The sequence below is a fragment of the Pan troglodytes genome, chromosome 20 (assembly GCF_028858775.2).
Source record: "Pan troglodytes isolate AG18354 chromosome 20, NHGRI_mPanTro3-v2.0_pri, whole genome shotgun sequence".
NCBI lineage: Eukaryota > Metazoa > Chordata > Mammalia > Primates > Hominidae > Pan > Pan troglodytes.
In genome coordinates this window covers 7,923,203-7,935,313 of record NC_072418.2, presented here as the reverse complement: position 1 = coordinate 7,935,313, position 12,111 = coordinate 7,923,203, and the positions used below count along the sequence as shown (strand labels likewise).

Here is a 12,111-nt window from a genome sequence, read left to right as displayed (position 1 = left end):
CAGGACACCCGAAGCTTCTCCTGAATCTGTGGGCAGCACAGACGGTGGCAGTGCTCTGATCAGTTGGTGTGAAGTGTTCTCTTCTGTGAGACTTCATTAGCATTCCTGTCCTGTCGCTTGCTGGGTGTTATGGTAAATACCTCGGGAGTGTAAACGGGAAACTCACCCACGGTGAGCAGCGGCTGGGCGCCATCGGGTCACCGAGGGCAGGTTCCACACGGGAGCTTTCCGCTCCCTCCAGGGCGGTATTGCACTTGCCTGGCAGTGCGCACTGGGGGCTCTGGTGGCCCCTCTCGGGCCTGTGGGCTGGCTCACTTGGCCTGACTGTCACTGCATCCGGCAACCCACAGCAGGCAGGCACTCATGCAGATGGGTCTGGCTGCTTTCCTGCACGGCCACTGTGACTGCTTGGCCACTTGGGACTCAGGACACTGGACTCGGATTTTCATCTCCCAGAGTTTGTCTGAAACTTTAAACAAATAGCTTTCTTTAAGTATAGTTCACATGACACACACTTCCCGTTTCATGTGTGCAGTCAGTGGAGGTTTGCGTGTACGTGGATCTGTTTAGCCATCCCCACGGCTGATTCTGAAGCATTTTCATCACGTCAAAAGAAACCCTGCCCCTTTTAGCAGCCACACCCCTTCCCCCCTGCCCTTGGTAGCCACAGGTCCCTTTCTGGCTCTGGATTTGCTGTCTTGAGTCATTTCTTGGCCTGCGCGGTGTGCCTGCTGGGCCTGGCTTCTCCCTAAGCCTTGTGTATTCAGGGCTCATCTCCACATGCTGCCTGGGCCAGCGCTTCCTTCCTAGTTAGGGCTGAACATTCCATGGTCCAGACACACTACATAGTGTTATCCGCTCATCAGTTCATGGGTGTTGGGGTCCTTCTCCCTTTGGCTGTTAGGAATCCTGCCGCTAGGAACATTCATGCACAGATGTCTTTGGCCATGTTTTCATTTCTGGCAGGTAGGAATGGGTTTGCTGGGTCATGGTAATTCTGCGCTTAACTTTTTGAAGAACCACCAAACTTTTCCACAGTGGCCACACCATTTTACATTTCCACCAGCAGTGGACAAGGGTTCTTCCCTTTCCTCGCACCCTCCACGGTGTGTGTGATTGTGTGATTCTAGCATCCCAGCCAGGGGGAGGTAGCATCTCGGTGTGGCTCGGATTGGCATTTCCGGGTGGCGTTGAGCACCTTCTCACGTGCTTACTAGCACATCTGTCTTTGGGGAAATGTCCCTTCCCATGATTTGCCCACTTGACATGCAGCCCTTGCTGTGTGGCATGACCCACCATGCAGCTGAGGTCAGGGTGGGTGCGCCTGCTGCCGACACAACCCTGGAGGCTCATTAGATGGCTGCATGTCTTTTTCTTTTGGCAAAGGGGTGGCCGTGACTGGGGAGAGCACAACCAGCGGCTAGAGGAGCACCAGGCACGCGCCTGGCAGGGTGCCATGGATGCAGGCACAGCTAGCCGGGAGCACGCCAGGTGGCAAGGTACGGGGCTGGCTCCAGGGACGAGGGTGGCTGTGGCCCCCACATGTGTCCAGGGGCTTCCCCAGGAACGGAGTGTTTGCAGACCCTTCTTCTCTTCTAGGTGGCGAGAGGGGCCTGTCTGGGCCCTCGGGGCCGGGGCACATGGCAAGCCGCGGTGGAGTGGCGGGGTAAGGCGCGTCTTCCGTGGAGGACGGTGGTTCACTCCTGCTCCTCACTTCCTCTCCCTTTTTTGCATGTTTGATCAGCTGGCTGGGTTGGATGTTTTGAAAACAAAGCAAAAAGCAGCTCTTTGCAATTTATGCAAATAACGCTCTTGAGTTACCTGGAATACAATGTGTGATGATGATTTTTCTCACCTGGAAAAAAAACCCAAGCGCTCTAAAGGCTGCGGGACCGTTACTGAACCCATGTTACGATGAAAACGCTGAGCACTTCAAGGGGAAAAAAAATGTCTGACTTTGTTCCTAGGCGAGGCGGCTTTGCACAAGGTGGACATTCCCAGGGCCACGTGGTGCCAGGTGGTGGACTGGAAGGTGGCGGAGTGGCCAGCCAGGACCGGGGCAGCAGAGTCCCTCACCCACACCCTCATCCCCCCCCGTACCCCCACTTCACCCGCCGCTACTAAGTCCCACTCACTGCGAGTTTTCGGGTGGGCAGACGCACTGTTGAATCTGGTAGCCAGGGTTCCCTCGAACTTGGGGGATCTTTTTAAAAGCAAAGTAAATCCTGCCACCGTGTTGTAGCTCAATACAATGTGAACTCACTTTTTTTTTTTTTAAATAAATGTGTTCTTGTTCTGCCATTTTTAAATCAAGGTTTCTGTTAACGAGGCATTCCATTTTCCATTAATAAAGTTTACCATTCACAGTCTTGCGTGCGCTTGCACGTGCGTGAGTCCTGGTGGCCGTAGAGCTCGGGATGGGACCAACCCTGGGCGCAGCGGTGTGACCACATGGTGACTGTTGGCTCTGCCAGGTGCTGCCAAAGTCTTTTGCCTGCATCATCCTACTGAGTTGTCATAACCACCTCAGGAAGTGGACTGTCCAGGTTCCCATCATGGGATGAAACTGAGGCTGGGGAGTCAGCCCATGGGAACTAGGAATTCTTCAGGGGGTGCTGTGCACCATGGGGCCCTCAGACCAATCCCTTTACCCCGAGCCTGTCTCTGCGTGGGTAGTGGTGAGGGCGTGCCAGGCCGTGGGGAGCCCTCCCCCTGCCACCTCAGTCTGGGGCTGTGTCCCATGCTGGTGTGTGGTGGGCTCTGTCAGGGAGGGTCCGTGTGTGGTGGGCCCGCCCTCCCCTGGCTGCCAAGTGTGTCCTGCTCAGTGTCTGCTGCCAGCAGCTGGTTAGGAGTGGGATGGCGCTGACTCGGTGATGGGCCCACGTGGTAGAACTGGTCCCTCCGTTCTTCTGGAAATGTCCATTTGTCTGCAAAAGTGCATTTGAGTGTGATGCCCATTTTCTTCCTTAAAGACTGTGCCAGATGAGGCACTTCGCTGGCCGGGGTAGCCCGCAGGCTGCCGGCCCATGCGCGCAGCCCTCCGTGCCAGGGCCCTCCAGGGGCCGGCCACTGTGAGGCACAGCTGTTCTGTTCAGAACTGCTGGTGCATGAGCGGAGCTGGTGCTGGCCAGGGGTAGGGGCTGCAGGCATCTTGGGTCAGAGGATGGTGCATGGGGTTGGCCTAGTGCCCTCTCGGCGGGAGGGGCAGCCCAGCCCGGTGTGGTGTGAGAGTTAACTGGCAGGGCCACCTGCTGGGGACCTCTTTTCCTCCCCTCCGTATCTAGGACAGCCACCCGCAGGCCCCTCCTCCAACTGCCGGTTCTGCTGGAGTTCCCCCCGCCCCCGCTGGGAAGTTAAGTTTTTAAAAAGCCATGTTAAAATCCAGCCCAGCTTGCCGCAGACACCAGAGCATGAAAGGCAGGTTGGCCCTGGCCCTTGGCGTCCTGTCTGGGCCTGAGCTGCCGTGAACGCATTCCGGAGCCTCCCCCACGGTGGCGGCTTCTGGAGTCATTTTCCAGTGGCAGGTGGACTGGGCGCCACGCCGCCTCCGTGTTGCACATGGGGTCTTCGCGGCTTGCCTGTCTCCCCGACAAGCCAGAGTCTAGAAATTGGGGTTGAGAGCTTCCCTGTTGGGCAGTAAAAGGCAGGCTTAGCCTGCGTTGAGGAGGCAGCCTGGGATTGGGAGCAGGCCCTGTTTTCAGACCTCGGTGTCTCAGACGTCACGGAGCACCCCTTCCTGGAGGTGGTTGTGGCCTCCTGAACTATGAAGCAGGGGCTCAACCACTGCCAGGCTGCTCTATGGGAGCTGGAAAGGGAACCAGTCCCACTGGACATCCTATGGGGGCAGAAGAGCCCTGCCCTTTCCAGCAAGCCGGGCCTGGAACCAGCTCTGTTCCACGCAGAAACAAAACACTCAAGTTACCAGGACGGCTGTCACAAAGCACCATAGACTGCCTAAGGAAGCTCATTGGCTCTCAGTTCTTGAGGCCAGGAGTCTGAGATCTGGGTGTGGGCAGGGCTGTGTCCTTCCCAGGCTCCGTCCTGAGCCTCCTGGCTTCTGACAGCTGCCGAGCACCTCTGGGCATTCCTTGGTTTGTAAAAACATTGCCCAGTCTCGGCCTCCATCTTCATCATGTGGCCTTCTTCCTGCAAGCGTGTTTGTGTCCTAGTTTCCCCCCCCCCCCCTTTTTTTTTTTTTGGAGACACAGTCTCACTTTGTCACTGCTGGAGTGCAGTGGCGAGGATCTGGGCTCACTGCAGCCTCCGCTTCCCAGGTTCAAACGATTCTCCTGCCTCAGCCTCCCAAGTAGCTGGGATTACAGGTGCCTGCCACCACGCCCAGCTAATTTTTGTATTTTTAGTAGAGACGGGGTTCCACCATGTTGGCCAGGCTGGTCTCGAACTCCTGACCTCAAGTGATCCTCCCACCTAGGCCTCCCAAAGTGCTGGGATTACAGGCGTGAGCCACCGCGCCTGGCCTGTTTCTTTAATAATTGAGCGTAGGTACGTTATATTAACTCAACTTTTATTTCAAGAGAGAAAAGGTGGGTGGAACAAAATACGTGTTATGAAAAGGAGATGCTGATGGATGTGTGGGTGGTTCCCCCCTTTGGGCAGTTGTGTGTGAATCACGCTGCCGTGAGCATTTATGGATATGTATGTGTTTGAACACCTGTTTTCCATTCTCCTGTGTATATACCTGGGACTGGGATTGCTGGGTCATATGCTGACTTTGTAACTCCCTGTGTTTTACTTCTGGAAGTATAGCCAGACTTTTCCACAGTGGTGGTACCATTATACATTCCTACTAGCACTATATGAAGATTCCAATTCCCCTTTTTTACGAGACAGGGTCTCGCTGTGTCTCCCAGGCTGGAATGCAGTGGCGCGATCATAGCTCACTGCAGCCTCGAACTCCGGAGCTCAAGCCATCCTCCCACCTTGGCCTCCCAAGTTGCTGGGTCTACAGGCATGAGCCACCATGCCTGGCCTTGGTATACCATTTGGTGGTGAATTTTGTTATGTATCATTTCCCATCGTTTTAAAGACATTTTTAAAGGGGAGGGGGAGCTGTGAGGGCATCACGGGAATGAGAGCCACTGGGGCAGAAACAGGGAGCTTCTTGAGAGCAAGTTTAGGAGCCAACTGCCTGGAACCCAGCCTTCTCACTACCTGCCTGCCCACGGGCAGGTCATTACTGTCTGCTTTAGCTGCTTTAACTGGAAGGAGGGAGTAATCATTGTAGTTGCCATATGGGATCTTTACAAAGATTAGTTAATCCACATAAAAAGCTTGGCATACAGTAAATGCTTAATACATGTTGGCAGGCCCTGGGGAGCCCTACAGGAATAGAGCCTCGGGTGCTCATGTTTCACAGGGGCCCTGGCGAAATGCAATGCCAGAGGTCTGGAGGGGGTCCCGGTGAGGAAATGACCAGCTCCAGCCATACAGAAAGAAAACAGCAGAATCAGAATTAAGACCTTATGGCCTGGCGCGGTGGCTCATGCCTCGAATCCCAGCACTTTTGGAGGCTGAGGCGGGTAGGTCACCTGTGGTCAGGAGTTCGAGACCAGCCTGGCCAACATGGGGAAACCCCCATTTCTACTAAAAATACAAGTATTAGCCAGGCATGGTGGTGGGTGCCTGTAATCCCAGCTACTCGGGAGGCTGAGGCAGGAGACTTCTTGAACCCTGGGGGGCGGAGGTTGCAGTGAGCCGAGATCGCGCCACTTCACTCTAGTCCCGGGTGAAAGAGCGAAACTCCATCTCAAAAAAAAAAAAAAAAAAAAGGAAAGAAAAAGTAGAATTAAGACCTTATGAAATGTCTCCACAGCTACAAAATGTGTCAACTTCACCAATTGCTAAATTTTGTATTCATAAAGATTTCATTACATTTCAAAACAGCTCCTAGGTTAGATTTTCTCATTCCCAAGGAACTCCCAAGCCTCCACGATGATTGCCAGTCTCAAATTGCATGCATGACTCCCAGTCACATAATTTCAAAGGCAAAGTTAGAACAGGGCCTTTTGATTCCAAAAAAACCCAACAACCATAAAGTCGACGTTTAACGGGGATGCCGTGCCTTTTAACAGGTTTGCCGGATTGAGGGGCAGGGCTTCCTTGAGTCCCAGTGACCCACAGGAGAGGTGAGGCTGTTCCTACCTGGTCATACGATGGTGACAAATCAGGGTTCGGATTCTGCTCTCACTGCTGGGTGGGTTCAGACCTCAGCCCTTCAGCCACTTCTTTGGTCAGCTGGGTGGACTAGGAGAGCTTTTCTCTTTGTTTTTTGAGATGAAGTCGTGCCGTGTTGCCCAGGCTGGAGTGCAGTGGCACAATCTTGGCTCACTGCAACCTCCGCTTCCCGGGTTCAAGCGATTCTCCTGCTTCAGCCTCCCAAGTAGCTGGGATTACAGGTACCTGCCACCATGCCTGGCTAGTTTTTGTATTTTTAGTAGAGATGGGGTTTCCCCATGTTGGCCAAGCTGGTCTCAAACTCGTGGCCTCGGGTGATTCTCCTGCCTTGGCTTCCCAAAGTGCTGGGATGGCAGGCATGAGCCACCACACCCAGCCACGAATTCCTTCGCCTTAATCACATCTGCAAGATCCCTTTGTCTTGGAGACCAATGTGTTCATAGGTCCCAGGGATGAGGACGTGGGCATCCTCGTCCGTCACCCTGGTGTACAACAGAATCCACTTTGGGAAGCACCTGATGTGCTTACCAGTCAAGCAAGTTAGACATCTCTAGTCCCCCTGGCCAGCCACCGATTTATATGAGGACACCTACGGACGCCACACAACATCACCAAACCCAGACATACCCCGGTGCAGCTCCTTGGGAAACTGGAGTCAATTCCTGGGAAAGTCAAGCGCAGAAGAAGGTTCTGAGCCCGAGGGAGGCTGAGACCCGCCCAGAGGTAGCGAGCCATGGAGCTGAGGCTGCAGCCCGAGGTCCCTTCTCTTCAGCCTCCCCGGTTGTCAGGGCACCCCGTGCTGCGGTCACACGGTGGTGAAGGGATAGGTGTTTGGGGCACCAGTGAGCAAGCTGCGTACGTGAGTGTGTACATAATTTTGCATATGCGCTTGGCCTTTAGAGTTGACCCCAAGGATAAGTCTACACGTCCTACAGTGCTTCCAGAGACAGCAATACTGGGCCAGAAACTGCCCCTAAATTACTCCCGGGAGCACCAAGAGCCGCTTCTCTGTACTCCTCAAATCCTCGTGAGATGCAGCTGCCCTGTGTTTGCCTCCACCTGCAAATATTGACACAGCAGCTGCCGGGTTCAGTGGAGCATAAGGTACTGAGGACCCGAGACATTGCCCTCCTGGGAGAGCTTCCTGGGCGGTCTGTGAACCAGGGCCCGGTGGCTCATGCCTGTAATCCCAGCACTTTGGGAGGCTGAGGTGGGAGGATCACTGGAGCCCAGGAGTTTGAAAGCAGTGTGGGTAATGTAGCAAGATCCCATCTGTACAAAAAAATAAAATTGGCTGGGCTGCTGGTGTACGCCTGTAGTCCCAGCTACCCACGAGGCTGAGGAGGGAGGATCACTTGGGCTCAGGAGGCAGAGGCTGCAGTGAGCTGTGATCACACCACTGCACTCCAGCCTGGGCGACAGGGCTGTCTCAAAAAAGAACAGCGTGGCACTGGCTGTGACTGAGGAGACCAGCCACACATGCCCAGCCCCTTCCAAATTCTGCCCCCTGCAAGAGGTCTCCTCTGACCACTGGATCAGCGGTGCCTCATCACCCTCTGCCTTGTCATACCTGCCTGTCCTCGTGGCTCTGACCACTCGCTAAAGCGTTGTTTATTGTCGGCACTCTCCACCACATAAGCATCGTTGGGGCAGGCATCTGCATCTCCCCAGTGCACAGCCTTTTAAAATACAGGTTTTGGCCGGGCGCGGTGGCTCATGCCTGTAATCCCAGCACTTTGGGAGGGTGAGGCGGGTGGATCACCTGAGCTCAGGAGTTTGAGACCAGCCTGGCCAACATGGTGAAACCCCGTCTGTACTAAAAACACAAAAATTAGCCGGGTGTGGTGGTAGGCACCTGTAGTCCCAGCTACTCAGGAGACTGAGACAGGAGAATCGCCTGAACACAGAGATGGAGGGTGCAGTGAGCTGAGGTCGCACCACTGCACTCCAGCCTGGGTGACAGAGCGAGACTCCATAAAAAAAAAAAAAAAAAAAGGTTTTGGCCGGGCACGGTAGCTCACGCCAGTAGTCCCCGCACTTTGGGAGGGTGAGGTGGGCAGATCACCTGAGGTCAGGAGTTCGAGACCACCCTGGCCAACATGGTGAAACCCCATCTCTACTAAAAATATGAAAATTAGCTGGGCATGGTGGCGCATGCCTGTAATCCCAGCTACTAAGGAGGCTGAGGCAGGAGAATCGCTTGAACCTGGGAGGCGGAGGTTGCAGTGAGTCAAGATCGCACCACTGCACTCCAGCCTGGGAGACAGAATTGAGACTCCATCTCAAAAAAATAAAAAAGTGCTTTATGCAATATCTGGCATACAGTAGGTGCATAGCAAGTGGTTGTGGTTCTTTGAATTTTTTTAGCAAGAGACAGGTCTAAACCAGGGCTTCCCACTCCTTGCCCAACAGAAATCCCTCCCCTCTGCCCTTTAAGAAATTAAGTGTGGCCCATAGACTTAGGGAAGGGGAATCGCTGGGCTCGATTTCCATTGCAGCTGTAATCTATAATGTTGCATTACAGTTTTTAAAACAAGAGGCCTCTCAAATGCTGCACGCTGTGGAGTTAAGTGCTGGAAGCCACTGATGGTGTCTCTCGGCTTCTTCCAGTCTTGCAATCATAGCCACTTCGTGCCAACGAGCTGTGAAACTACTGGGGTGCCCGTGTACCCAGCCACAGAAAACGCATATCAGGCCTCGCGGGGAGCTCGTAAAAGGCACTGAAGCTTCCCCTGCGTGTATGCTGCCGGCCACAGCAGACCAAATATTTACAGACTCAGCTGAAATGAAACCCAGCAGGGTGGATCTCACAGGTGGTCCGGGAAAGGTCCCCATTGCTGGGGAAACAGTGCACAGAGCAGGAAGGAAACCCACTTGGCCAAGGCCCCCTGCCAAGCAAGTCAAGATGAAATCCAGGCTCAAGAGCTGGGCTCTGAGTCCTTTGTTTTCCTGCTCATTTAGCTTAGCAAATGCTTCTTGGGTACTTACTGCGAGCAGGGCTCCATGGCAGAGATGCAGCCATGACTGAGACAAGCCTGCAGGTTCCTGTTGTCTGGGGGTGGAATGAGACTGGCTTCTTGGAGGAGGGGACTGGGCAGACCTAAGCCATGAGGAGTGAAGGAGCCCCAGAAGGGCTTTCCAGAAGAAGAAACAGGGTGTGCAGAAGCCCCCAGGAAGGAAAGGACAAGCCTCCCACCCTTTTTTTGTTTTTCGGAGGGATGGGATCTTGCTCTGTCGCCCAGGCTGGAGTACAACGGCGCGATCATAGCTCACTGCAACCTTGAGCTCCTGGAAGTAACCCTCATGCCCCAGCCTCCTGAGTAGCTGGGACTCCAGGCATGAGCCATGCACCTGGTCTAGCACCTTTGAGCAACAGAGCAGGCAGGAACATGGGGACCTGGGGCCGCAGTGGCTGATCAGGGATGGGACCACCAGCCTGTAGGGTTTCTTCTTCTTGAGAAGAAGACAGCCAGCCCTCCTCGAAGGGTTTGAGGGTAACACTCAAATGTCTCTCTTCAGGCCTTTCCTTGCTTGAGATCCAAATCCTCACTGTCCCCGTGTCCCCGGTCTCCCCATGCCATGAGCACTTTCACCTCCAGGAAGCTAGCACCAGCCAGCCCTGGGGAAGGAGGGGCGAGCCACACTGGACTCAGGGCCCTGGCTCTGTTTGGACAAAGACACAGCAGGGGGGCCACAAGCTGCCTCCAGTTTTGGGATCCCTGCTCCAAAGACCAGAACATAGGAGCAAGCAGGCTGGCAGAACTGGTGGGCACAGCTGGGCATGGTGCCTCACACCTGTACTCCAAGCACTTTGGGAGGCCGAGGCAGGCAGATCACTTGAGACCAGCCTGGTCAACATGATGAAACTCCATCTCTACTAAAAACACAAAAATTAGCCAGGTGTGGTGGTGCACGCCTGTAATCCCAGCTACTCGGGAGGCTGAGGCAGGAGAATCACTTGAATCTGGGAGGTGGAAGTTACAGTGAGCTGAGATCACACCACTGCACTCCAGTCTGGGCGACAGAGTGAGACTCTGTATAAAAAAATAAATATAATTAGCCAGGCACGGTGGCTCATGTCTGTAATCCCAGCACTTTGGGAGGCTGAGGTGGGTGGATCACCTGAGGTCAGGAGTTCGAGATCAGCCTGGTCAACATGGCAAAACCTTGTCTCTACTAAAAATACAAAAATTAGCAGGGCATGGTGGCGCATGCCTGTAATCCCAGCTACTCGGGAGGCTGAGGCAGGAGAATCTCTTGAACCTGGGAGGTGGAGGTTGCAGTGAGCTGAGATTGCACCACTGCACTACAGCCTGGGCGACAGAGTGAGAGTCCGTTGGGCATCACACCCCCACTCACTCAGCCCCTGGCTGAGTCATAGCAGGTGGACACTCATGGGGACCAAGATGCCATTGAGGGACGGGACCCAAGAGATGCGGCTATAAGTGGGGTGTGCTGGGTCACTGGAGATGCCTGGCTTGCTTATTGACGAAGCCTCAGGCTCTGGAGGTGGGGGAAGCCGTGGGGGAGGGAAGGGGAGAAAAAAGGGATGGAGAGATAAAGACACCGAGACACAGAAAAAGAGAGATTCAGGGAGAAGAGAGACAGAGACCGAGACACAGAGTGAAACAGACGCACACACACAGGGACGCAAATAGACAAAAGCAGAAACAGATGAACCCAGGACCTGCACAGATGTGGATCTGCACTTGGGGCAGCCGGGCCCTCTACTCCATGTGCCCACTAGGTGGCGCCCAAGAGCCACGCTCTGCAACGCAGCCGACCCGGTTGGGCCCCTCCTGCCGCGGAAGCCCCCATCTCTCTGCCCGCCCAGCGTTTCCCCCACGGGCCCAACACCACCTTAGTGGGAGGCCCTGGAGGCGCAGGTGGAGGCTGGAATGGGGGCTTCCTCAAGGGTCGAGGGTCTCCAGAGCCTCCCAACCCGGCCCCCGGTAGGCGAAGGCCCTGGTTGTGTCTGTGCTTCTCTTAGAGTGAGTTTGTATTGGTCTCAGGAGTGGACGTGCCTGCTTCTGTCTTGGGGTGTGGATCTGGTGAATCTCCGTGTGTGAGGCTTAAGGCCGTGTGTCTCTCTGTGTGCATCTGCGTTTGTCATGGGGCGTGTGTCCCTGTGTGTGTCTGTGTTTGCTCTGGGGGGCATGTGTCTCTGCGCATGTGACTACGTGTCTCATTTTTCTCTTGCTACATATCATGGCTGTATTTGCCTTGGGTGTGTCTGTGTCTCTGTGTGACTGACTTCTCCTCATGCTGTGTACATTTTGGTGTATCCGGGCTGGCGAGTGACTTGATGTGTGCCTCATGTCTCCACCCCCCTTGGAAAGCTGCCTCTCCCGCCCCTGCTCACCTTTCCTGGCGGCTCTGTATAGAGTCACCAAAGAATTCAAGAACTGAAATATTTATGAAGTGCTTCCTGGGGTCCCCTGGAGAGACAGGAGCGACTGTTCATGGAGCTGTGTGTCTGTGGGTCTGACCAAACGAGATTTAGATCCTGCTCAAACTAAGCACCTACCATGTGCCAGGCCTTGGCTCGGGTACTGCCTTCATGCTATGCATTCAGTTTCCTCATCTGTAAAATGGGCCTGATATTCGGACGGGCGCGGTGGCTCACGCCTGTAATCCCAGCACTTTGGGAGGCCGAGGCGGGTGGATCACAAGGTCAGGAGATCGAGACCATCCTGGCTAACATGGTGAAACCCCGTCTCTGCTAAAAAAAAAAAAAAATAGCTGGGCGTGGTGGCGGGCGCCTGTAGTCCCAGCTACTTGGGGGGCTGAGGCAGGAGAATGGCCTGAACCCGGGAGGCGGAGCTTGCAGCGAGCCGAGATCGCGCCACTGCACTCCAGCCTGGGCAACAGAGTGAGACTCTGTCTCAAAAAACAAAACAAAACAAAACAAAATAA

At 54.6% G+C, this 12,111-nt stretch overlaps 1 protein-coding gene across 4 annotated transcripts in view; it reads left to right on the top strand.

The window, feature by feature from the left end:
- Positions 1-2,366, top strand: part of SAFB2 (scaffold attachment factor B2) — a 35,958-nt gene extending 33,592 nt beyond the window's left edge. For 3 of the 4 annotated variants that reach the window (XR_010153681.1, XM_054673220.2, XM_054673222.1), the window contains 3 exons: positions 1,387-1,499; positions 1,600-1,666; positions 1,968-2,366. Coding sequence is in view for 3 of the 4 variants with exons in the window: in XM_054673220.2 (XP_054529195.1) it covers positions 1,387-1,499; positions 1,600-1,666; positions 1,968-2,124 (337 nt within the window). In the remaining variant the exon portion in view is untranslated. The remainder of the gene's footprint in view (positions 1-1,386; positions 1,500-1,599; positions 1,667-1,967) is intronic. The other variant, XM_054673221.2, reaches the window with a different exon arrangement.
- The last annotated feature ends 9,745 nt before the right edge of the window (positions 2,367-12,111 follow it).